We start from the raw sequence: 26,697 nt of genomic DNA on the forward strand, positions 1-26,697 counted from the left end.
TTCAAATAAGAGAGATTTTTCAAATTGGAGAAGTGTCAAATAACAGAGAGTTCACTGTAATTGAAAATTTTTCTGTGGTTTTTCGATAATTTTCTACACATGAGCCTAATTTTTGGTTTAAGCATAGCTAAATAATGTCTTCTACAACGTGTAAGTAAAATTTTTCCTATCAGTAGTCCAAAGAACTGGATCCGGATGTATGAAAACGTTGCGAAAGCATTCATACGAAAAAGTAACTGAAACAAATAACCTTCTTTTAGGAGTAACGGGTCATGTCGGCCTATACAGGTTTTCCATACTAAGTACCACTTAGCCGGATAGTCAATCCTTGATTAGGGCGACGGTCCATGGAATAGGCATGTTATTAAAATGTCCGAGTTGACGATAGTACCCCGGGACCCCTCGATCCAACAAGAGATAAAAATAGGAAAACTAGACTGGATGGTTCCATTAGTGAGTCAGATTCAGGTACTATTCAGATCCCGAAATATAAAAGGGAGCAGTATCAGGGCTCGGAATCAGGATCTGTTCCATGACTGACATGGAATCTTAATCATTTCAAGGATCTGTAAGGGGTTCAGTTCCAGTACTGAAAGGTATATGTTGCAGGATCTGCATGGAGTCAGGATCAGTTCCAGCACCGTTGTGGGCTCAGTGTAGGTTCTGGCGTGGGTTCGGGATCAATTCCAAGCCCGGTACGGTTTTCGGAGCCGTTATACCGGTATATATACAATTTCAGTACCAGTAGGGTAAATCTATCAACGTAGGGTGCTGTGCTTGTGCTTTAATAGATTTAAAGTGTCAGGAAGGTAAATTTATAAATATTTTATCACATAGCAATTGAAATATGTTTTATCTTCGCTATCACAAGCATTTGAACCATCAAACACAACAAATTTACGAAAAAAGTATATTTTTATGACGACTTTGTTGTGCCTGTAATGGTGGTTTGGTTCCTATAGTCGTCGTATTGTCGTATTGTCAGAAAGAGTCAAAAAAGCTGCTGCGCAAAGCGATCGAAAATTTCTCAGCCTCTCGCTCAATGTAGCTAAAGAGCAAGAACCAATAATCCCGCTGCGCAAAGCGACGGAAGAAATCAAGGCGTTCTGAGAATTTTATCATGCCCTCTTTTTCTCTCCAACGGCAAATTTGTCGAGCAGCTCGTCGAGCTGCCCGTCCCTGGCTCCGCCTCATACCCCTCGCCTGTGCACGCTGCCGAAGGTTTGGATGTGTTGGTGCGTCAGACGGCCAATCGCTGTCAGCCGTCGTCCGTGCTTTTTCCCACCATAGCGCTATCTCTTTCTCGCGTGTGGTCAATGCTCATGAGTTGCTGTGGCGCCAAAAATGCCGTTAACAAACATTGCGGCGATGAAGTTGCATTTTCACATATCAAACCAAAAAAGCGCAATGAGTTCAATTGCTGCAATGTAAAAATGACTACGGAATCGCTAGCTCACGCTGGAGGGTTTGCTGTGTAACGCGCAGAACCTTAATTCGCATTTACACGTTCAGCCCGGCGCTGATTTTCATCAACTTTTCTTTCCGCCGGCATCAAGAACGCAAGCTGATTATGATAGCGGCATCCTGGAAAGTTCACTGGCAGTCCCTGGGGCCTGCCATCGAACTAAACATGTTAAGCATTAAGCATAAATTTGTTATCCTAAGCTTCTGTTGGGGGTGTTGGGGGTGGGGGGGGGGGGGGGGGGGGCAAATGGTTCTCCAGCCATGGTGCCCCAACGACCATCTTTCCGGGGGCCCTTGTCGCTAATACTCTGTCCACTTGTAGACATACGGCATACTACAGACTAGCGATCTTCGGCGACCGCCTAGTCCGGCTACGGTTAGATCCGCCGCTGGTTCTTGACGGTGTTTTTTTTACTGTAGAGTGCATCCTTCCCCCTGCCTTCAGCGTATGCATCGGGCAGGAGACAGTGTGGCAGTATGCAAGTTGCACACTGGATAGGAGCGGGCCCGCGGCACCGCCATCATTCCGCACATCTGCATGCCCGTCGTGGGTTCTAATCGCGTATGAACCGTCCGCCGTAGCAAGGGACTAGTCACCGGCTCAGGCTACGTGGTACTCAAGTCCTAAAACGGCCGGCATGATCGCGTTGGCTATTACGCCAATAATAATAATAATAATAATAATAAAAAGAACTTAGCATAGAAGTCCACACTTGGGTAAGAGTTTGTCTTGACTTTGTTGCTGCCGGGTCTACCGCTGTGGCGCGACAAATGCACGGAATGCACTTGACCAAAACATGAACCTACCGATCCGAACCCATTCCAAGGTATTGCCGGTCAATCGGCGTCATGATAACTACCCCAAACCAACAAGCCACCAGATTCTGGACGGACAGGTGCAGCACCATACGCGCACCGTAATAAACAAATCCAGAATCCTCTTTTGTATGGATTCAATTCAAAATGTTGTGTCCACTTGCGTCCGCTAGCTGAATTAGAAATTAATGTGCAACATATCACACGCACGTTTGCTTTGATCGTGTGTCTTTTTAATACCCCCAACAGCAGAGCCGATCGCAAAGATGCCAATGCCAATGGTTGTGTTGTCTCTCAGGTAGCGAGATCGAAAATGCATGGACTTTGTAGCCGCAGCGGATGAAAATGTACGCATCAGAATCAAATAGTTTTGGGGTTTCCAAACGCACGCACACACACAAACACACAAACACGCGCGCGCAAACTCACACACAAACACGCGCGCGCTAACTCACTCACACACTCACACACACACACACACACACACACACACACACACACACACACACACACACACACACACACACGCGCGCGCACGCCAGCACGCACGCACGCACACACACACACGCACGTACGCGCGCCCGCGAGCATGAAAGCGCGCACGCCAGCACGCACCCACGAAAGCGCGCTCGCGAGCACGCACCCCCGAAGTCGCGCAAGCACCTACTGCCCCCCCCCCCCCCACTAGACCACCCCCCCTCCCTGAACGCATGATCGATTACGGCTACCTTATCGGTAGAACGGTTGGTTCAGCTTTCTTGTAGCATCCTCATCCTTAGCGCCGGGCGGGGTGGGGGATCGCGGCATGATACAGTGAATGGTCACTTTCCCCGCGCTGTGTGTGTGTGTGTGACGAGACCCAAAAACTCGAGACAGATTTCAGCACATTAAAAAAAAAAATTCATTGCCACTATACACTGTGCTAAATGATGCTTAGAAGGTCGTTGAAGCATCAAACATGTTCAAATTAAAAAATATTAGATTAGTGTTAGACGTTCTCCTACGCTTGTTTTAAATAGGGTTCTTCACCATCAACTGGCAGGGGCATCGAATGGTCTCATCAGCAGCGGCACGAAATAAAATAAACCATCAATACACCGATAATTTGAACCCGACTTTGAATCCCAATCCAGCTTCTCCCACAGCGTCTCAAGGTCACACACAAATTAATAAATGCTAACACCCACCAATAACAATACACAACCACAATGCACATATGAGTATCAACGCATACACCACAACAGCCAATCAGCGGGCGGCGGAAGAAGGCACGGGCAGAAGCGCAAGTAAGGCAAGGCATGGTGAGGGAGGGAGAAGAAGCGGACGAAAAAATGGGCGCCATTTTTTTAAATTTTTTGACCGTTTTTTTTTGCTCCGCCGCCATAAATAGTTCGTCCATTTCGCCAGCAGATGGCGCTAAACTTGCTCGACCCAGCGCGGGAATCGCTGAAGTCCAGCGCGGGAGACCAGGCCAAATCTGCGCTGGCCAGCGCAGAATTTGGTGCATTTTCTGCGCTGGAAACTGCTCAAATTTGCGCAGCGGGGATAAAGCGTGGTGAAAGGATCCCGCACAACAAAATCCAGCAGTTTTTTAGCTCGCTTGCTAGCTGGCTTTCCGCCGAAACCGATCGTGAAAGCGAGCAGAAATTTCCGAAGAACCGATCGAAGCTTTTGATCTATTGAAGCGTTTACGGTCGTTCGAGAGAGCGCGCTGTATGTGTTTATCTCTTTCTGACAAAAAACTCAGGTACGCGACCGTGTTGATGCAAAAATGATAATGGCCGAAAAATAGTTCACACCCACGTTCTCTTTCTCCTCTCCTTCCCCTCTTCCACATCCATTCACCACGCTTAATCATTATTAGTTCTTGCTCTCTAGCTACATTGAGCGAGAGGCTGAGAAGTTTTCGATCGCTTTGCGCAGCGGGGTATGTTTATTTCTTTCTGACAAAGAAGCTCCGGTACGCTACCGTGTTGGCGCAAAAATGATAATGGAGGAAAAATAGTTCACACACACACACGTTCTCTTTCTCTCCTCCTTAATTCGTTCTATTTCTCTCCTCGTGTGGTGGCAAGAAAGGGAGCGCACAGAGGAATACTCGCTGCACTAGTGCCGCTGCGAGAAAACCAAACTGAGCGCGCAGGCTGAAAGTGAACGCACACATTCACACATGTGTAATTGTGTGAGTGAAAAAACTGTGTAGAAACCAAAACACGCTCGCGCCTCCGCGTAATTCCGCGTATTTCCAACCGTCTCATGTTTCTACGTGCCCCTCGCCTGAAAGTCGCACACTTTTTCATTCTCATTGCTAGTAGGGGCGCCCCAACGAAACAAAAGTAGAAAGCTTGGAGCATAATAATCGTTTTTCTCCCTCTATCCTCTATATCGCGCTTGCTTGCACTCATGCGCGAGCGCTCGAGTATATTCTCTCAGAACTGAGTACAGGCGGTCCCCGAGATACACGGTACCTCTTATACGCGGATTCGGAGATACGCGGTTTTCTAATTTTGACAATTCTTTGAGCAAATTGTACTGATTTGACACATCAATTTTGAATTGCCAAATAATTTCCGTTTTGATCGAATGTTCAAAACTATTCCAAAAGCTTTGAAACTGTTATAATATGTCAGAATCATATCAAATAATTCATAAAGTAACTAAAACCACCCCCTACTTGCGAAATTACACGAAAATCAGTGATATTTTAGCTGGAAATCGCGAGATTCGACTTACGCGGAAATTCGAGATACGCGGTATTTTGCGGCCGTTTTCGGTCCCCATTAACCGTGTATCTCGGGGACCGCCTGTATTCGCACCCGCTACGCAAAGCGATCGAAAACTTCTCAAACTCAAACTGCAATCATATTTCACAGCGCATGGCTGTGAAATATTTCGCATTCAAAATTGTTGCAAATTTACCCGCCATGCAATTGACAGCGATTTGCGAGGGCGCGCGAGGGCTCGCACGCCATACAAGTTCACAGCACCAGAACCCTCGCATTAAAGAGCTTGCGAGCCTTGGTAGTTTTTTCACACCTAGTTTTAGCAGTTATAATTATAGCACCTCTAGAGTAGGTATAACAGTGCAATTTGTAGCATACTAAACACCTGGATTTTTACAAAATTATTTGAAAAAATCCACAAAAATGGAAATAGTGATCTTTTCGCCAAATAACACCACAAAAAAATAATTTATGAATAAAATATTAATATTATTTAAAATATCATAAGATCTCGAGCAGATGATACTACTCGCGACCCTCGCAATGTTTGACGGGGCACTTGCAACCCTCGCAATGTTTGACGGGATACTAAACACCTGATTTTTGACATTTTATTTTGCAAATATCCACAAAATTAGAATTAGTGATCTTTTCGATGAAAACCACCGAAAAACATAAATTATGAGCAAAAATCAAAGATTATTTCATATACTATAAGATCTCGAGCAGATGATACTACCCGCTGCGCAAATTCGAGCAGTTTCCTGCGCAGGAAATGTACCAAATTCTGCGCTAGCCAGCGCAGATTTTGGCTGGTCTCCCGCGCTGGACTTCAGCGATTCCTGCGCTGGGTCGAGCAAGTTTAGCGCCATCTGTTGGCGAAATGGACGAACTATTTATGGCGACGGAGCAAAAAATAAACGGTAAAAAATTTAAAAATATTGGCGGCTATTTTTTCGTCCGCTTCTTCTCTCTCCCTCGCCCTGCCTTGCCTTACTTACGCTTCTGCTCGTGCCTTCCACCGCCAGCTGATTGGCTGTTGCGGTATAAGTGAATTGCAGTTGTGTATTGTTGTTATTGGTGGGTGTTAGCATTTATTAATTTGTGTGTGGCCTTGAGACGCTGTGGGAGAAGATGGATTGGGATTTGAAGTGTTATCGGTGTATTGATGGTTTATTTTATTTCGTGCCGCTGCTGATGAGACCATTCGATGCCCCTGCCAATTGAGGGTGAAGATTCCTATTTAAAACAAGCGTAGGAGAATGTCTAACACTAATCAAATATTTTTTTTAATTTGAACATGTTTGATGCTTCAACGACCTTCTAAGCATCATGTAGCACAATGTATAGTGGCAATAATTTTTTTTTTAAATATGCCTAAATCTGTCTCGAGTTTTCGGGTCACGACACACACACACAGCGCGGGGAATGTGACCGTTCATTCTATCATGTCGCGATCCCTCACCCCGCCCGGCGCTTTGGATGATGATGCGCTATATGATAGCTGATGATGAAGGGGAGTGGGGGTTTGGTGGGGGGTGCGTGCTTGCATGCGCACTTTCGTAGGTGCGTTCTCGGGTACGCGCGTTCGTAGGTGCCTTATAGCGTGCGCGCGCGCGCGCGCGCGTGTGCGTGTGTGTGTGTGAGTGTGGGTGTGTGTTTGTGTGTGTGTGTGTGTGGGTGTGTGTTTGTGTGTGTGTGTGTGTGTGTGTGTGTGTGTGTGTGTGTGTGTGTGTGTGTGTGTGTGTGTGTGTGTGTGTGTGTGTGTGTGTGTGTGTGTGTGTGTGTGTGAGAGTTTGCGCGCGTGTTTGTACGTGTGCGTGCGTTTTGAAACCTCAAAACTATTTTATTCTGATGCGTACATTTTCATCCGCTGCGTCTACAAAATACCACGGATTTTCGATCTCGCTACCTTATGACGCCGATTGACCGGCAATGCCTTGGAATGGGTTTGGATCGGTAGGTTCATGTTTTGGTCGAGTGCATTCCGTGCATTTGTCGCGTCACAGCGGTAGCCCGGCAGCAACAAAGTCAAGACAAACTCTTACCCGGGTGTGGACTGCTATGCTAAGTTCTTTTATTATTATTATTATTATTATTATTGGCGTAATAGCCAACGCGATAATGCCGGCCTTTTCAGGACTTGAGTACCACGTAGCCGGAGCCAGTGACTAACCCCTTGCTACGGCGGACGGTTCATACGCGATTAGAACCCATGACGGGCATGCAGATGTGCGGAATGATGGCGGTGCCGCGGGCCCGCCCCTATCCAGTGTGCAACTTGCATACTGCGACACTGTCTCCTGCCCGGTGCATACGCAGCAGGCAGGGGGAAAGGATGCACCTCCAGAGTAAAAAAAAAACACCGTCATGAACCAGCGGTGGATCTAACGGTAGGCGGACTAGGCGGTCACCGAAGATCTCTAGTCTGTAGTATGCCGTATGTCTACAATTGGACAGAGTATTAGCGACAAGGGCCCCCCGCAAAGATGGTCGTTGGGACTCCGCGGCTGGAGAACCATTTACACCCCCCCCTCCTTCCCCCCAATCCGCCAGCAATTTAAGTATACTGTTTAATCTCCCAACGGCTGTGTGCCAGTACCCCCTCCTCCCGGTCATCAGCTACCATTTACACGGGCCTCAACTCGTCTTTCCGCCTAGGGCCCCCGATTTCCCTACTCTGCCACTGTCATGAACTCCTTCCTTTCTTTGACCGATCGATCATAACATTCCGGAGGAGCATAGATTCGGCGACAGTTTTGCATACACACATGCGCAAACTGCTCAGCATATCTGTGTAATCTACAGCATACGAAAGCAAAAGATTAAGGTAACAAAATTATGCTTAATGCTTAACACGTTCAGCACAATGACATGCCCCAGGGACTGCTAGTGAACTTTCCAGTATGCCGGTTTCACAATCAGCTTGCGTTCTAGATGCTGGTGGAAAGGAAAGTTGATGAAAATCAGCGCTAGGCTGAACGTGTAAATGCGAATTAAGGTTCTGCGCGTTACACAGTAAACCCTCCAGCTTGAGCTAGCGTTTCCTTGGTCATTTTTACATTGCAGCAATTGAACTTATTGCGCTTTTTTGGTTTGATTTGTGAAAATAAAACTTCACCGCCGCAATGTTTGTTAACGGCATTTTTAGGCGCCACAACATCTTGCGAGCATTGACCACACGCGAGAAAGAGATGGCGCTATGGAGGGAAAAAGCACGGACGACGGCTGACAGCGATTGGCCGTCTGACGCACCAACACATCCAAACCTTCGGCAGCGCGCTCAGGCGAGGGGTATGAGGCGGAGCCAGGGACGGGTAGCTCGACGAGCTGCTCGACAAATTTGCCGTTGGAGAGAAAAGGAAGGCATGATAAAATTCTCAGAACTCCATGATTTCTTCCGTCGTTTTGCACAGCGGGTACTCGCGACTAGAGATGGGTTCGCCAGATCGCACCCACGGTTCCGCTCCGATTCCGGCAAGTATGATTCCGATTCCGACTCCAGAGAAACGGAATCGCTAGTTCCACCGGAATCGTCTGGAATCGTTGGAATCGTCCGGAATCGCCCGGAATCGTCCGGAATCGACCGGAATCGCCCGGAATCGACCGGAATCGCCTGGAATCGACCGGAGTCGCCCGGAATCGCCCGGAATCGGCCGGAATCGTTGGAATCGTCCGGAATCGCCAAGAATCGTCGGAATCGTCCGGAATCGTCCGGAATCGTCCGGAATCGCCCGGAATTGTCCGGAATCGTCCGGAATCGATCGGAATCGCCCGGAATCGACCGGAATCGTCGGAATAGTCGGAATTCCATTTCATTTCATGTCCAGTGGCGCGTTAAACGGTGGGCGGACTGGGCGGCCGCCAGGGGCCCCGGCGATCTAGGGGCCCCGTCATTGTGGATGTTCGACTTCGTTCCTGGATGGGACTTTTACCATCTATTTCAAATTGACTTATTTTTAATTAATTAATTTTTCCCATCGCTTCAAGCACTGTATCACGAGGGCCCCGAACTGCAGAAAACCGGGGCCCCATACTACTCAAAGCAGCACATTAAATGTTCGAAGAAATCTGCCAATACTTGCATCAAAGTCGCAAGCGAAGAACGCTGCGACACGCGCGCACAGCTCAAATCAATACCTCATCATCGTTGGCGCAAAGTATTGGACAGAGCGAGAAATCGTCAATTTTTACTGGTGTGGGTGGCCTGTGCACGAGACACCCAAACCCAAAACCACGCAGAGCAACTTGCTGCTAAAATGGAATGCACAGAACGCTGCGCTTAACTAACACCGAAAACCCGTTATACAACACAAGCATACAACACACCCAAACAAAAATTTAAAGGTCCCGAAACACAATATCAATACACCGGCTCGTAGCCGGTAAAATTAGCAGGAAAAATTGACTAACACCAAGCAAGCAACGGTGCTCCAGTGGGTAGAGGTTTCATTCGAGAAACGATTCCATCGATATCGATGTGTGCGCTTTTCAATTTGGCTTGGATGAAACGTGCCTGTGCTTGCTGGGGGCCCCTATACTTGTTTTGCAGATGTGTGCCGAAAACAGACAGCTTTCACGCGAAAAATGGTATTCACATCTCAAGCCTGAGATCGTGGAGCGTGCCTGCTTTTAACCCAAAACCTTAAATTTTCACGCGGGGCCCTACTCATCTTTTGTGGTCAACTGACAAATAGGGGAAATCGGGAAGGGGTGGTATTCATATGTCCAAAAAGGAACTGGGCCATGTCCTGGACCATTCCAAAAGTCCATTAATATTAAAATGATGTTTTATCACTATTAACATATAACTTTTTGCGTGAAGACAAGATAAAAAAAAACCGATACAGCTATATTGAAGCCAAAACTCAAAGGTGGTTTACGGGGCCCCAACGATTATGTGGACTCTTCGATAAAGGGCCCCCGTCGGTAAGGGCCCCCGTCGGTAAGGGCCCCCATCGGTAAGGAGGCCCCGTCAATAAGGGGCCCCGTGCATTTGGTCTTACTGTGGATGGTCGGTGCACGAGCTCGCCAAAAAAACGCGGAGACACTTGCTGCTAAAATCCAATGCACAGAACACAGAACAGAATGCTGCGTTTAACCACAAAGAAAACCCGTTACAACAGCCACAAGCACACATCATACACAGACACAAATTTAAAGGCCCCTACACAGAATTTCAATACAGCGGCTCGTAGCCGGAGAAATTAGCAGGAAAAATTGACACCAAGCTCGCGTCGCTTTAACACTTTGACCGCCAGCCTGACGTCACAGTTTTTGAGTGAGCACGTAGCGCATGGCAAGAGAGCGATGAGAGCGACAGTTTCTCGTGCGATTGTTATCACTCTTTTGTTTCATTGCGATAAGCGGCGTAGCACATGTCGTTCTCGTTCTCTCTTTTCTACCTCATTCGTTCTCAAGAGAATCACTGAACGTCAGATGCAAAGCTGAATGGGTTTTTGCGAATACAACAAGACCAAAAACCGTTACAGCTGCATCTACATACAGCCATACACAGCCATAATACGAAGAACAATCTCCATTGCCTCGGCCATTTGGGGGCCCCGTTGATGATCCCGTCGATTGAGGGGCCCCAGTGAACGTATGAATGACTTGAAACGTCTTATATATAATGTAAATATAGTTTTAAGTTAGAAACTTATAGTATGTTATGATGAGTTTACGAAAAGAAAAAAACGAAATTAAACAAAAGGTATTGTTCTTATTTCACTGCAAAGTTAAAATTCCGTCAAATTGACTGGTTCCGTAAACCTAGTGTTAATCAACAACTAATAAGATTCTTACATTTGTACTATTTTGAATTCTAAAGCTACGCACCTCTCTAATTATGCACACAGTTATCAAGTCGTACGAGGTTTCATGAACGCTCCAAACATTTTTGGGAAGCCATACTTGCCGGAGGTGCATGCAAAGCAATGACGAAAAAAGTAAAATATGTATTAAATGTGGTTTCTAACATTTACTACTATTGGTTGACTACGATTCCTCACGATTCCGGTTGATTCCGGTCGATTCCGAACGATTCCAACGATTCTAGATGATTCCGGTCGATTCCGGGCGATTTCAGTCGATTCCGGTCGATTGCGACTGTTCACGTTCCGGCCGCCGCGCATCTGTCAATGCTGGCTGTCGTACATTTGAGCCAGGAATGTCGCACACTGAATTCCTCAATATCGTTCGACATGCAATCTAGCTTCTTGTGTTACTGTTTGTATCTATTTGTATTAGGTTATGCACTGAATAAATGACATGAAATGAAATGGAATTCCGACTATTCCGACGATTCCGGTCGATTCCGGGCGATTCCGGTCGATTCCGGTAGATTCCGGTCGATTCCGGGCGATTCCGGGCGATTTCTATCGATTCCGGACGATTCCGGACGATTCCGAGCGATTCCGAACGATTCCGGGCGAATCCGGACGATTCCGGACGATTCCGACAATTCCGGGCGATTCCGGACGATTCCAACGATTCCGGGCGATTCCGGACGATTCCGGGTGATTCAGGGCGATTCCGGACGATTCCGGACGGTTCCAACGACTCCGCACGATTCCGACGATTCCGACGATTCCAGACGATTCCAGACGATTCCGGGCGGTTCCGGCTTGTCGGATTGAACCTACCCTTCGGAACTGGGTCCGAAATTTGTTGGAATCGTCCGGACCCAGTTCCGCTTTTTTGTGCGTTTTGCCCAACTCTACTCGCGACCCTCGCAATGTTTGACGGGATTCCTGCGCAGGGCTGCACAGGTTTAGCGCCATCTGTTGCCGAAATGGACGAACTATTTTTGGCGGCGGAGCAAAAAAAAACGGTCAAAAAATTTAAAATAATTGGCGCCCAATTTTTCGTCCGCTTCTTCTCCCTCCCTCACCCTGCCTTGCCTTACTTGCGCTTCAGCCCGTGCCTTCCGCCGCCAGCTGATTGGGTGTTGGGTGTATGCGATGATTCATACATGTGCATTGCGGTTGTGTATTGCTTTTGGTGGGTGTTAGCATTTATTAATTTGTGTGTGACCTTGAGACGCTGTGGGAGAAGCTGGATGGGGATTCAAAGTGTTATCGGTGTATTGATGGTTTATTTTACTTCGTGCCGCTGCTGATGAGACCATTCGATGCCCGTGGCAATCGAGGGTGACGAAGCCTATTTAAAACAAGCGTAGGAGAACGTCTAACACTAATCTAATATTTTTTAATTTGAACATGTTTGATGCTTCAACGACCTTCTAAGCATCATGTAGCACAATGTATAGTGGCGATAAATTTAATTTTCTTATACGTGCCGAAATATGTCTTGAGTTTTCGGGTCTCGACACACACACGTATACACACAGCGCGGGGAAAGTGACCGTTTACTCTATCTTGTCGCGATCCCCCACCCCGCCCGGCGCTTGGGATGAGGATGCGCTACATGATAGCTGAACCAGCCGTTCTACCGATAAAGTAGCCGTACTCACTCGTGCGGGAGGGGGAGGGGGGGGGGGGGTTGGTGGAGGGTGCGTGCTCGCGTGCGTGACTACGGGGGTGCGTGTTGCCGTGCGCGTTTTCGTGGATGCGTGCTCGCGTGCGCGCGTACGTGCATGTGTGCGTGCGTGCGTGTGTGTGCGTGCGTGAGTGCGTGCGTGCTGGCGTGCTCGCGTTAATGCATGTGTGCGTGCGTGTTTATGTTTGCGTGTGTGCGTGCGTGTAGAAACCCCAAAACTATTTGATACAAAGTCCATGCATTTTTGACCTCGCTACCTGAGAGACAACACAACCATTGGATTGGCACCACCATCTTTGCGACCGGATTTGCTGTTAGGGGTATCAAAAAGACACACGATCGAAGCAAACGTGCATGTGATATGTTGCACATTTCTTTGACGCAAGTGGAAACAAAACTTGAATTGAATTCATGCAAAAGAGGATTCTGGATTTGTTTATTACGGTGCGCGTATGGTGCTGCACCTGTCCGTCCAGAATCTGGTGGCTTGTTGGCTTGGAGCCATTATCATGACGCCGAATGACCGGCAATGCCTTAGAATGGGTTCGGATCAGTAGGTTCATGTTTTGGTTGATTGCATTCCGTTGATATGCGCCACAGCGGGACACTCGCCAATAACAAAATCAAGTCAAACTCTTCCCCGGGTGTGGACTGTTATGATAAGTTATTATTATTATTATTATTTTTTTTTTAATTACTATTATTAATATTATTAATATTATTATTATTATTATTATTATTATTATTATTATTATTATTATTATTATTATTATTATTATTATTATTATTATTATTATTATTATTATTATTATTTTTATTATTATTACTATTATTATTATTATTATTAATATTATTATTATAATTATTATTATTATTATTATAATAATAATAATAATAATAATAATAATTATTATTATTATTATTATTATTATTATTATTATTATTATTATTATTATTACTATTAACGGAATGATGGCGGAGTCGCGGCCACGATGCATACGCTGCAGGCAGGGGGAAGGATGCACCTCCACAATAAAAACAAACACCTTCATGAACCAGCGGCGGATCTAACGGTAGGCGGTCGCCAAAGATCTCTAGTCTGTAGTATGCCGTATGTCTACAAGTGGACAAGGGCCCCGTGGAAAGTGGAAAGATGGTCGTTGGGCTGGAGAACCATTTGCTCCCCCCCCCCTCATGCCGGCAACAATTTTAGGGTCTATGACCGATGATCGTAGGTGTCCCATGGTCGTAGCCCCCCCCCCCCCCCTTCACCGGCAATTTAAGTATACTGTTCAATCTTCCAACAGCTGTGTGCCAGTACCCCCTTCTCCCGGTCATCAGTTACCATTTACAAGGGGCCTCAACTCGTCGTTCCGCCTATGGCCCTCGATTTCCCTACTCTGCCACTGTCATGAATTCCTTCCTTTCTTTGGCTGATGGATCATAACATTCCGGAAGAAAACACATTTGGCGAAAGTGTTGCACACACACGCACACTCACACCCATGCGCAGACGGCTCAGCATATCTGTGAAATATACACCATACGAAAGCAAAAGCTTAGTGTAACAAAGTTATGCTTAATGCTTAACATGTTCAGTTCGATGGCAGTCCCCAGGGACTGCCAGTGAACTTTCCAGATGCCGGTTTTACAATCAGCTTGCGTTCTAGATTTCGACGGTACGGAAAGCTGATGAAAATCAGCACCGGGCTGAACGTATTAATGCGAATTAGAGTTTTGTGCGATGCACAGCAAACCCTCCTGCGTAAACTAGCGATTCCGTAGTCAATTTTATATTGCAGCGTTTGAACTCATTGCGTCAGGAAGTGGGGGCTCAGGCTACTGGGCCTGATCGCCAACGAAAGTCGATAAAATTTATCCGATCGGTTAATACGCTCAGATCGAATAATTTTCTACACTGGTCGACAACTCTTTCCGATTCGAGTAGCCATTGGTTTTGCCTATCTGTCAATCACACTTTTGTTTACATTTAGAGGTGTTGTTTTGCGGAATGAATCAAATAGTAAATTTGGCTTATTTACGGGCCATCTAGTGAAGAATCCACACTAGAATTGGCCTTAGACAGTACTGACTGTAGGCCTATTCAAACAATCCGGGAAAAGTGTAAAACAGGTGGTTACCTGGACAAGTCTAGATGAAACAAAGTAGTATGAACTGGAGGACAAGGTTTGAATCTTTTCTGAACTAGCCGCCTTCGCTGACCCTTGTCCTGTGCCATGTACCATGTGTGCCCATCAACTCCAGCCACCGCGAACGTTGGATCCGCGAACGTCCGTATTTTACGCTCTCGTGCAAAAATATATTGAAACAACGCGGTACAACTATTCGGTACAATAAGGTGTGTCCGAAACCGCTCACGGCCTCTCGCCCTCGTCAAGTCATTATCCTGGCCTTAATGGCTGACGCCTTCTAGTCATCTGCTGATTAGGCACTTCACGGTACACATTATCCTGTTAACAAGAACAATAAAAATCGACAAAAAGAAGATGCATTGATACGACAACGGTCAGGCATAGATGAGAGTTTCTAAAGGATTACAAATATCAAATAGTTGAATTGTGACCATGGAAGAAAAAATGGCTTGACAAGTCCTTGCAAAATGACGAAGTCACGAACTTTTCGCGAAGTAATTTTCTAAAGGGAAGTTCTAGAATGTTGGTCTGTAAGATGAAGGAACGTCAACTGTATGTGCCCAATATTTAATACATGTCTTAGATTCTGTATTCTGCGATATGTTACAGGCGGCGCTTACAATTCCTATGTTCGCAGCTGAATGAACTGTCATTGCAATTGGCCTAGAGTTGGTTTAACAATACCAGAATGTGGAAAGCTATGGGATATGGGAAAATATTATAAACCTTTTCAATTTCAAACGTTTTCTACAGGTGTCCATCTTGCCCTTCATATTGTAAATCTTTCCCATATCAGGTGTCCGTCTTACCCGAACAATTCAAACTGCACGAAAACAACCATGATTTTATTTCATGAAAAAACATAAAAACGATAGAAATTTATTATTTCTGTGTTCGTATTTACCTACCTTCCCCTACTTATGAATTATTATTTACATTACATTTAGAATGTGTACTCACCGTTAACAAATAAAAAGTATACAATAACTTTAGGTGGATGGGTTGATATCTGACACTCGTACACTCCTTCATCATCTTTGTGAGCTCTTGATATCTTCAGCCGCCAATTATTTGGATATTGGAACTCTATGTGGTATCGCGGATCACCGGAATACGTTTGCCTTCCAACGGTCAACAGCTGTAAAGCTGTATCGCCTTTTTTCCGTCGCACCCAGGACACCTATAAAATATAATAAAAAATAACACAACGTAACAATTTGAGAACCTCAAGATTAAGAGCATGATGTATTTGTCACATAATAAATTAGTCCTTATTGAATGTTTATTGAGTTTGTTCATCGGATATAGAAAGTGTCTTAATGAACTACATGCTACGGGACGTTACATTTACAGTAAACTCTCTCTTATATGATAACTCTCCAATTTGAAAATTCCTTCGTATTTGAACTTTTTTGATAGTCCCTTCATTTTTAGTACAATTTTATCTCCCAATTTAGGAAACTTCTGAAATCTGAGTGCGTCTTATTTTTGTATGGTGTTGATTGTTATTGAATGATGTATGCTGCAATCTGCAATCCGGTTCGCAGTTTTCTATAGTAGCCGCCAAGGTTGCGCACTAATTGTTATATCTCTTACTGGATTGTATGAACTTCTCTTTCACTTTAAATCTCTTTAATTTGAAAACCCATATTATTTGACAGCCCCGTCGGCTCTCAAATAAGAGAGAATTGACTGTAGCTTAATCGACGAACACGCAAACCCTCACAGAATGCACATTGAAACATACTTAATTCATACTGAATGAACTGATGAATCAGACCTGACTGCCCGAAAATGATACGATAAGGCGTGTATTATTCGATTTTGCAAAAGAGTCCTATACGGCGCAAAGAAGTTTATAGCGATGAGTAGGTTAGGCACATCAATTTCGCTATTAATTAAACCTACCACCACGCTGAGCGTTCGTACGTCTAGTTGAGAGTGGCTCCAGACCTTACAGTAGGCATTGACTGGCGTGATTTGGATGTACGTCACCATGTCTCCATGGTCTCTCTATCATAACGCGTTGTTTTACTTTAAATTGCCTTTATACGCTGAATCCAAGACTGAGGTGAGGGAAACCAAACAATGAACCTGATCGCTAACGAAAGTCAATAACGGAGTGGATCATTAAGTCGATCAGTTAGCAAAATTCCAATGCGATTCAATTGCATTTTCTCAATTAAAATCTTCGCTAACCGATCGGTTTGGCAGTGGAATGGAATGGTGTATGCCGCCATAGCAACGTGGTTGAAAAGTCGAGCAGTGTGATATGCAGTTGATAACTTCATACAAAAAAAAAAACATTTCCGTCGGATATCTATCTACTACTCCACCCCAGTTGATATAACAGTGGAAATCTAAATAGATACCCAGCTTTAGATACTGCTTTACGGATGAGCAGTAATTCTCGTGTAGTGCCTCAATTTTCTAGCAGAAGATATTCTTTATTTGCTGTCCCTAAGGACTCGCCAATCATTTCCTAACCGTTGTGTTTTATGGGAAATTTGACTATATATCTACCAGCTGGGTCACGAGAATGTGTTATCACGAAGCTTTGCTCACAGACTTTTTCTTCTTGAGTCAAGCTGTCTTGACAAACATCTTGGATAGACCAAAATTGCTCAATTTGCTCTGCAAAACTCACATGGGAACAAATGGCTGATGTTTTCTGTTGCTGCTGCTTTGATCTAGTAAATTTCCAGCCGAACACAGTACTAACTTAATATATAATAATAAAGTCGTTTACTCTATAAACTCCAGGCCGGCCGCCGTCCAGCGCTAGAATTCTACAGAAATGCTCCGATCCCAACAAAATATTGATCACTCCACCGTGATGCCATCCAGAGTCTGCTATTTTACCTTCATTCGGAATGTATGTGTTAGAAAGATGTACATGCTGAAAATTGCGAGTGTTACCGTCCATCACTAAGAATTCTATTCTTCTCGCATATTTATTGGTCTGCAACGCAACTTCCGTCGTTGCAGCTATGTCACTACTGATCTTAAGCTTTCCCGTACCGATTAGTGTAATTTCGCTACCTCGATATTGTAAACAAACTTTTCTATAAAGTTTCTCAGTAAAGACGTTGCGCTGTGATTCACTATCTAATAGTGGGGCCCTTCACGATTTTAGTCAGTTTTTTGTGTGGAGTTTGACAGTTGTAGGCTGAAATCATGTAAACACTTCATACAAAACCACACATAAAACTAGCCTGCAATTTTTAGTCTAATTTTATTTTTGAGGCTAGGATAATCTAGATTCGAATACCTGCTCGAAAAAATGGCAAAACAAGGTGGTGTTTACATTTATTCCAAGGTGCATTAAACAGATCTGGTGATGGAATCTAGAATCAAAGTGTATATAGTCCAGATGGTCTTATAAAATGTTTTTATAACCGAATTTGAATATCACTTTTTGACAAGATGGGTGAAAACTTTTGTTCAAACAAACTTTCTAGAGGCTTGATGAATACTCAAAACACTCTTAAAATCTTCATTCCGAAGCAGAAGAGATAAAAAATAAGCCTTTAAAATTTATACACTTTGGGATAAACCCACCTGTATATTATACCCACAGATAGCTGCTCGAAATCTGATATACAATGCAAACAGCTGACAGGCTGAAATTTCAGCCTACCAACTTAAAACGGAAAGGGTCCCAGTGCTCGTGTTTGTATGAACATACACATTTCCACATTTACTAAAGCTGCAGGAAGCACGCCAAAAGAAACACCTGATGTTGTAACAGCCATAGTGAGCGTAGCATTTTCATGATCTTCACCTTGTGTTTCATTGTTCATTTAGCTCTACATGGGATGGGTTCCGAAGTTCTCAAGGGATATTACAGGCTCTTCCATCCAACTCCTATTCTGGCATGTCCTAGTCGTGCAGAGTGGTAACATGTGCCACCACATATCCAAGCTTGGGTACACGGGCTTGTCCCAACCCCTTGGGTGGATGGTGGCATATGTCAAACCAGGAGGGGGAGAGTATCCCGGGATCTGGATGCCTGAACATCGGGGAGGCAACCCGACGCTAAACAAAACGGCCATGTTGGCGCGGGGTATCGAACGATACCGACCCTATACCATTCCAAAGGACAACTCTTAAAATGGCCTCATGGAACGTACGCACTCTTAGCGAGGCCGGAGCCTTGAAAAAACTTGATGATACCCTAGCCACACTGAGCATGGACCTCGTAGCTCTACAAACGATTCTATGGCTAGGGAGCGGTGTGAAAAAAAGGCGTGGAAAGCAATGTTAAGACATCTACTAAAACTGCCACGACCGCCACTGCGTGCTCGGAACGGGTTTTAGCGTAGGTCTCCATCTGACACCCGAAATAATTGATTTCAAGGCCATAAGCGATAGGTTATGCACCCTACGCATGCGAGGTACATTCTATAATATAAGCCTCATAAACGTTCACGCCCCTATCGAAGAGAAAAAGGAAGAGGAGAAGGACCTTTTTTACGGCCGCTTCGCTAGAACCATAGATACATGCCCCAGGCATGACCTCATAATCATCCTGGGGGACTTCAACGCAAAAGTCGGTAGGGAGCCAATGTACCGCCAATACACTGGCTGTCACAGTCTGCATAAGCACAGTAACGATAATGGTAGTAGATTGGTCCACTTCGTCGCAGCGAACAATCTGTTGGGGCGAAGTACCAAATTTCCGCGGAGGGACATCCACAAAATTACGTGGGCGGAGTAACCCTCAACCAGATCGACCACGTGTTAGTAAGCCGCCGACGACAGTCGAGTCTGTTAAGTGTCAGAATATATCGAGAAGCCAATATCGATTCCGATCACTACTTGGTTGGCTTAGTGATACGTTGTAGAATCGCCCGCCCCCGTGCCAATGGGGGCGGACAAAACACGCAGCCTCGGCTCAACACGGACTCTCTAAGGGACATTGCTGTCCAACAGGAATTCAAAGCCTCTTCAGAAGAGTCTCTACTACTACAAAACAGATATGAAACTACGAGCGAGAGGTGGAACGCTCTAAAAACAAAAATAATAAATTGTGCAAGAAATATACTCTCACCACATCGTGGCAACACCAAATCTGGCTGGTTCGACGATGAATGCAGACAAGTGACCGAGCGTAAGAATACTGCATTCCGAGCAATGCAGCAATGGCATAGAACGCAGGCATGCGCAGAGGAATATTCACGGCTCAGACGCGAAGAGATACGAGTTCGCCGCTCCAAGAAGCATGCTTTGGAAGAGCAAAACATGCGGGAACCCGAGCAAACCAGAGAGGCGTACGGACCGACACGAAAGTTTTACCAAGCGATAGCAGGTCACTGAAATAACGTTGTACCTAAAGGTAACCTGCAGCAAGGATAAAGATCTGGTTAGTAAACAGCCAGAGGTCCTCTCGCGATGTGCTCAGTACTTTGATGAATTACTCAATGACCAGTTTAGCGAACAGCTAGAGGCGCCACTAGCAGATAGTGTCATGCTACTGCCAGCTAGCATAGAAGAAACACAAAAGGCTATCCGTCGGCTGAAAAATAACAAGGCACCCGGGACCGACAGAATTGCACCTGAACTGGTCAAGAATGGAGGTGTACGACTAGAAAACGAGATTCATCAAATTGTTACTGAGGTGTGGAATAGCGAATTGATGCCTTGTGATTGGAATCTCGGCATCATCTACCCCATATACAAGAAGGGAGATAGGTTGGACTGCAACAACTACAGGGGTATTACGGTGTTGAATACCGCCTATAAAATATTCTCCCTGATCCTTCAGGATCGCCTTGTCCCGCACGTCGAAGAGATAGTAGGAAACTATCAAAGAAGATTCCGGACTATCAAAGGGGAACGGAAAATCAACCTCTGATCAGATCTTCACCATGCGGCAGATCTTGGAGAAGATGGCTGAATACAGACACGACACATACCATCTCTTCACTGACTTCAAATCCGCATATGATAGCATAGCCAGGTTTGCTATATGTAAAATCCTGGGTAGATTGTCCTCCCCCATACTTCCTTACGAGGGCAGGTGTCGGCAGCTTGGCCTGGAACTATTGGAAAACCGCCGTTCCCATGCCCAATCCACCTTTATTGCCGCATTACTCCTTGGTAATATTGATTCTCCTTCCCTTCTTTCTTCTATCCCTTTCTACGCCCCTAACCGTGTTCTTCGAAACCGCCCTCCCCTAGTGATCCCTTCCCGCCGAACTGCAGTGGGCCGTAATGACCCCCTTCTTCGTGCAATTCGTCGATTTAACTGTGTATATTCTATGTTTGATTTCAACCTTCCCTTATCCTCTTTCCGATCCCGCATTAGAACCCTCCATAATCCCGTGCTGCCTTAATTTTTAATTTTTAAATTTTAGATTCTAATTTTCTAAAAAAAAAAATTTCTCAAATTTTTGATAATTTGTGTTAATTTTTGTTAGGTTAGGAACATAGGTAATAAGTATTATTTAAGTATTTGTGTAACCAAAAGGTAGACAAATAAATTTGAATATGTATAGCCAGGTTAAATCTTTACGACGCTATGAGCGCTTTTGGAATCCCGGCCAAACTGATAAGGATAGTTAGAATGACTATGACCAACGTCACTTGCCAGGTGAAGACGTAATGAAAACTCTCAGGACGTTTTGCTTCTACCAAGGGTCTGCGCCAAGGAAATTGGCTTGCCTGTATCCTATTTAACCTGGCGCTAGAGAGGGCTCTCCGCAACTCGAGGATGGAGACTACGGGAACCATCTTATATAAGTCAACTCAGATCCTGGCATACGCTGATGATAAAGACTAGTGATGTGCTCTCTGGAGCGCACCCACGACTCCGATCCGACTCCAACTATTGTTAGTCCGATTCCAACTCCGGAATAATGGAACAACTAGATCCGACCGGAGTCGGAGCCGCCTGGAGTCGTTCGTAGCCTTCCGGAGTCGTTCGGAATCGTTCGTAGTCGGTCTCGGGATTTTTGCCAACTTTACCCATCACTACTCCGGCTGATGCAGGGCGGACCTACCTTCCGGAATCGATTCCGAATTTATCGGAGTCGGATCGGAGTCGACTCCAAATTTTTGCCAACTTTACCCATCACTAATATAGACATCATAGGTCTACGGCCTATGTAAGAGAAGCCAGGCGATCGAGCAGGCGGCAGAGAACCTCGGATTGCAGATAAACGAGGCAAAGACCAAACTGATGATGGAAACATCAGCGGCCCTACCAATAAATAATCCGAATCTACGTAGGCATGACGAACAAACAGGTGAACGCAGTTTTGAAGTCGTCCCACAATTCACCTATCTTGGGTCAAACGTCAGCAACGATCATGGAAGCTGAGTTGCGCGCAAGGATGCCGGCTGCCAACCGGTCATTCTGAGGTTCATTCTGAAGAACCTGTCGCGACGAATGAACATAGGACTATATAGTACCTATATAGTACCAGTACTCACATACGCATCTGAGACATGGACACTGTCCAAATCTGACGAAAAACTCTTAGCCGCGTTCGAGAGGAAGATGCTCAGAAGGATACTTGGCCCCGTATGTGTGGAAGGACAATGGAGGAGCTGCTATAATGATGAGCTATACGAGATGTACGGCGACCTCAATGCCGTACAGCGTATCAAGCTCACCAGGCTCCGGTGGGCTGGCCATGTTGTACGCATGGAAACGGACGACCCAGCCCGTAAAGTCCTTTTTGGCCGTCCACAAGGACAGAGGAGGCGTGGTAGGCCCAAATTGAGGTGACAAGATGGCGTGGAGGCGTCCGCCATTAAGGCCGGGATAACGGACTGGCAGACGAAGGCGCGAGACCGTGAGCGGTTTTGGACACTCCTGAGGCAGGCCAAGACCGCAAAGCGGTTGTAAGTAAGGATTCGTCGAACAGATTACTATTTCTATTTGATGGATTTTTAGAAAATAAAATGTCAAAAGTTAGGTGTTTATTTGGTACGCTACAAATCGCACTGTTATACCTGCTCTCAAGATGCTATAATTCTTCTTCTTTGGCACAACAATCGCTGTCGATCAAGACCTACCTATACCCACTAGTAAAGTGAGCTTGGCTTTCAGTGACTTATTGTTACCATGGCAGGATAGTCAGTCCTACGTATGAGGGCACGGTCTATTCGGGATTAAACCCATGACGGGCATGTTGTTAGGTCGTATGAGCTCATAGAAGTGCTGGCTCAGACCGGCCCATATATCTATAACTGCTAAAACTAGAAGTGAAAAACTGCCTAGGCTCGCAAGCTCTTTAATGCGAGAGCTCCGGGGCTGTGAACTTAGATGACGTGCAAGCCCTTGCAAATCACTGTCAACTGCATAGCAGGTAGTCCGTTTTTAATACGGTTAAGCGGAACTCATCAGTTTTGGATCGTACACCTCACACGTTCTGATAGTATACAGTTATAGACGTGGAACTGACATTGACCGTGTAGATAGAAATAGAGTGACAACGTCGCGCGCGACGAAAAATATCTCAAAATTTCACTCCGTGTATATCAAAGTAGCTCATTTGACTCAGTCAACCAACTTGTTCTATATTTTAAAACACAAGAAAAAGGATAAAATGTGTTCAAATCTATTTTTTTGCGTTTGGCATTAATCTGGATTGTAAACAAACTAAATGATTTGATTATTTCGCATGAAGCAAAAATGCCGCGCTAGACAAGTAGCTCTGTTTGCAAAATTGAGCTACTTTTTGTCGCTGTCGGTGAAAGATTCCGTCATGCAATTAACAACGATTCCTTTCAAACATTGCGCGGGTTTCTCAATTCTTTGCAAATTCGAATTATGTTGATTTTTGCAACATAAAATGTCAAAATTCAGGTTTTAAGTATCCCGTTAAACATTGCGAGGGTTGCGTGTGTTATCATCTGCTCGAGATCTTATAGTATATGAAATAATCTTTGATTTTTGCTCATAAATTATATTTTTTCGTTGGTATTCATCGCAAAGATCACTAATTCTAATTTTGTGGATATTTGAAAACTAAAATGTCAAAATTCAGGTGTTTCGTATGCCACAAATCGCACTGTTATACCTGCTCTCGGGGTGCTATATATAAAACTGCTAAAACAAGGGGTAAAAAAACTACCAAGGCTCGCAAGCTACCCGCTGCGCAAAGCGACGGAAGAAATCATGGAGTTCTGAGAATTTCATCATGCCTTCCTTTTCTCTCCAACGGCAAATTTGTCGAGCAGCTCGTCGAGCTGCCCGTCCCTGGCTCCGCCTCATTCCCCTCGCCTGAGCGCGCTGCCGAAGGTTTGAATGTGTTGGTGCGTCAGACGGCCAATCGCTGCCAGCCATCGTCCGTGCTCTTTCCCTCCCTAGCGCTATCTCATTCTCGCGTGTTGTCAATGCTCGCGAGCTGTTGTGGCGCCAAAAATGTCGTTAACAAACATTGCGGCGATGAAGTTGCATTTTCACAAATCAAACCAAAAAATCGCAATGAGTTCGCAATGAAACCAAAAAATCGCAAACACTGCAATATAAAAATGACTAAGCAATCGCTTGTTTACGCTGGAGGGTTTGCTGTGCAACGCGCTGAGCCCTAATTCGCATTGACACGTTCAGCCCGGCGCTGATTTTCATCAACTTTCCGTTCCGCCAGCATCAAGAACGCAAGTTGATTGTGAAACCAGCATCCTGGAAAGTTCACTGGTAGTCCCTGGTACATGTCATCGTGCTGAACGTGTTAAACATTAAGCATAACTTTGTTACCCTAAGCTTTTGCTTTCGTATGCTGTAGATTACATAGATATCCTGAGCCATCTGCGCGTGGGTGTGAGCGTGCGTGTGTGTGCAACACTTTCGCCAAATGTGGTCAAAGAAAGGAAGGTGTTCATGAAAGGCGGAAAGACGAATTGAGGCCCCTGTCAATGGTAACTGATGACCGGGAGCAGGGGGTATTGGCACACAGCTGTTGGAAGATTGAACGGTATACTTAAATTGCCGGCGGATGGGGGGGAGGGGGGGTGGCCATGGGACCCCTACGATCATCGGTCACAGTCCCTAAAATTGTAGTAGCCATGGGGGAAGGGGAGGTGCAAATGGTTCTCCAGCTACGGAGCCCCAACAACCATCTTTCCGGGGGCCCTTATCGCTAATACTCTGTCCACTTGTAGACATACGGCATACTACAGCCTAGAGATCATCGGCGACCGCCTAGTCCGCCTACCGTTAGGTCCACCGCTGGTTCATGACGGTGTTTTTTTTACTGCGGAGATGCATCCTTCCCCCTGCCTGCTGCGTATGCACCGGGCAGGAGACAGTGTGGCAGTATGCAAGTTGCACACTGGATAGGAGCGGGCCCGTGGCACCGCCATCATTCCGCACATCTGCATGCCCGTCGTGGGTTCTAACCGCGTATGAACCGTCCGCCTTAGCAAGAGCTGACTATACGGCGATGTGATATTCAAGTCCTGAAAAGGCCGGCATGATCGCGTTGGCTAGTACGCAAAATAATAATAATAATAATAATAAAAAGAACTTAGCATAGAAGTCCACACTTGGGTAAGAGTTTGTCTTGACTTTGTTGCTGCCGGGCTACCGCTGTGACGCGACAAATGCACGGAATGCACTCGACCAAAACATGAACCTACCGATCCGAACCCATTCCAAGGCATTGCCGGTCAATCGGCGTCATGATAACTACTCCAAACCAACAAGCCACCAGATTCTGGACGGACAGGTGCAGCACCATACGCGCACCGTAAAAAACAAATCCAGAATCCTCTTTTGTATGGATTCAATTCAAAATGTTGTTTCCACTTGGGTCCGCTAGCTGAATTAGAAATAAATGTGCAATATATCACACGCACGTTTGGTTTGATCGTGTGTCTTTTTGATACCCCCAACAGCAGAGCCGATCGCAAAGATGCCAATGCCAATGGTTGTGTTGTCTCTCAGGTAGCGAGATCGAAAATGCATGGACTTTGTAGCCGCAGCGGAAGAAAATGTACGCATCAGAATAAAATAGTTTTGGGGTTTCCAAACGCACGCACACACACAAACACACAAACACGCGCGCGCAAACTCACATACAAATACGCGCGCGCAAACTCGCACACACACACACACACACACACACGCGCGCGCGCGCACACATGCATGAACGCGCGCACGCCAGCACGCACGCACGCACACACACATGCACGTACGCGCGCCCGCGAGCTTGAAAGCGCGCACGCCAGCACGCACCCACGAAAGCGCGCTCGCGAGCACGCACCCCCGAAGTCGCGCAAGCACGCACTCCCCCTCCCCCCACTAGACCACCCCCCCCCCTCCTTGCATGATCGATTACGGCTACCTTATCGGTAGAACGGTTGGTTCAGCTTTCTTGTAGCATCCTCATCCTTAGCGCCGGGCGGGGTGGGGGATCGCGACATGATAGAGTGAACGGCCACTTACCCCGCGCTGTGTGTGTGCGTGTGTGTGTCGTGACCCGAAAACTCGAGACAGATTTCAGCACATTAAAAAAAAAAGTTTATAGCCACTATACATTGTGCTACATGATGCTTAGAAGGTCGTTGAAGCATCAAACATGTTCAAAATATAAAATATTAGATTAGTGTTAGACGTTCTCCTACGCTTGTTTTAAATAGGCTTCTTCACCCTCAACTGGCAGGGGCATCGAATGGTCTCATCAGCAGCGGCACGAAATAAAATAAACCATCAATACACCGATAACACTTTGAATCCCAATCCAGCTTCTCCCACAGCGTCTCAAGGTCACACACAAATTAATAAATGCTAACACCCACCAATAACAATACACAACCGCAATGCACATATGAGTATCAACGCATACACCGCAATAGCCAATCAGCTGGCGGCGGAAGGAACGGGCAGAAGCGCAAGTAAGGCAAGGCAGGGTGAGGGAGGGAGAAGAAGCGGACGAAAAAATGGGCGCCAATTTTTTTAAAATTTTTTGACCGTTTTTTTTTGCTCCGCCGCCATAAATAGTTCGTCCATTTCGCCCACAGATGGCGCTAAACTTGCTCGACCCAGCGCGGGAATCGCTGAAGTCCAGCGCGGGAGACCAGGCCAA

General features: G+C 45.8%; 1 protein-coding gene across 6 annotated transcripts in view; it reads right to left on the minus strand.

Annotated features, from left to right (window-relative positions):
- LOC133393520 (uncharacterized) overlaps nt 1-26,697 on the minus strand; it is a 233,526-nt gene that overhangs the window by 89,208 nt on the left and 117,621 nt on the right. For 5 of the 6 annotated variants that reach the window (XM_061658756.1, XM_061658752.1, XM_061658753.1 and 2 more), the window contains one exon: nt 15,617-15,836. In XM_061658756.1, coding sequence (XP_061514740.1) covers nt 15,617-15,836 — 220 coding nt within the window. Of the gene's footprint in view, nt 1-13,775; nt 14,031-15,616; nt 15,837-26,697 lie in introns of those variants that run through there. The other variant, XM_061658757.1, reaches the window with a different exon arrangement.

Source organism: Anopheles gambiae, chromosome 3, assembly GCF_943734735.2.
Source record: "Anopheles gambiae chromosome 3, idAnoGambNW_F1_1, whole genome shotgun sequence".
Classification (NCBI taxonomy): Eukaryota; Metazoa; Arthropoda; class Insecta; order Diptera; family Culicidae; genus Anopheles; species Anopheles gambiae.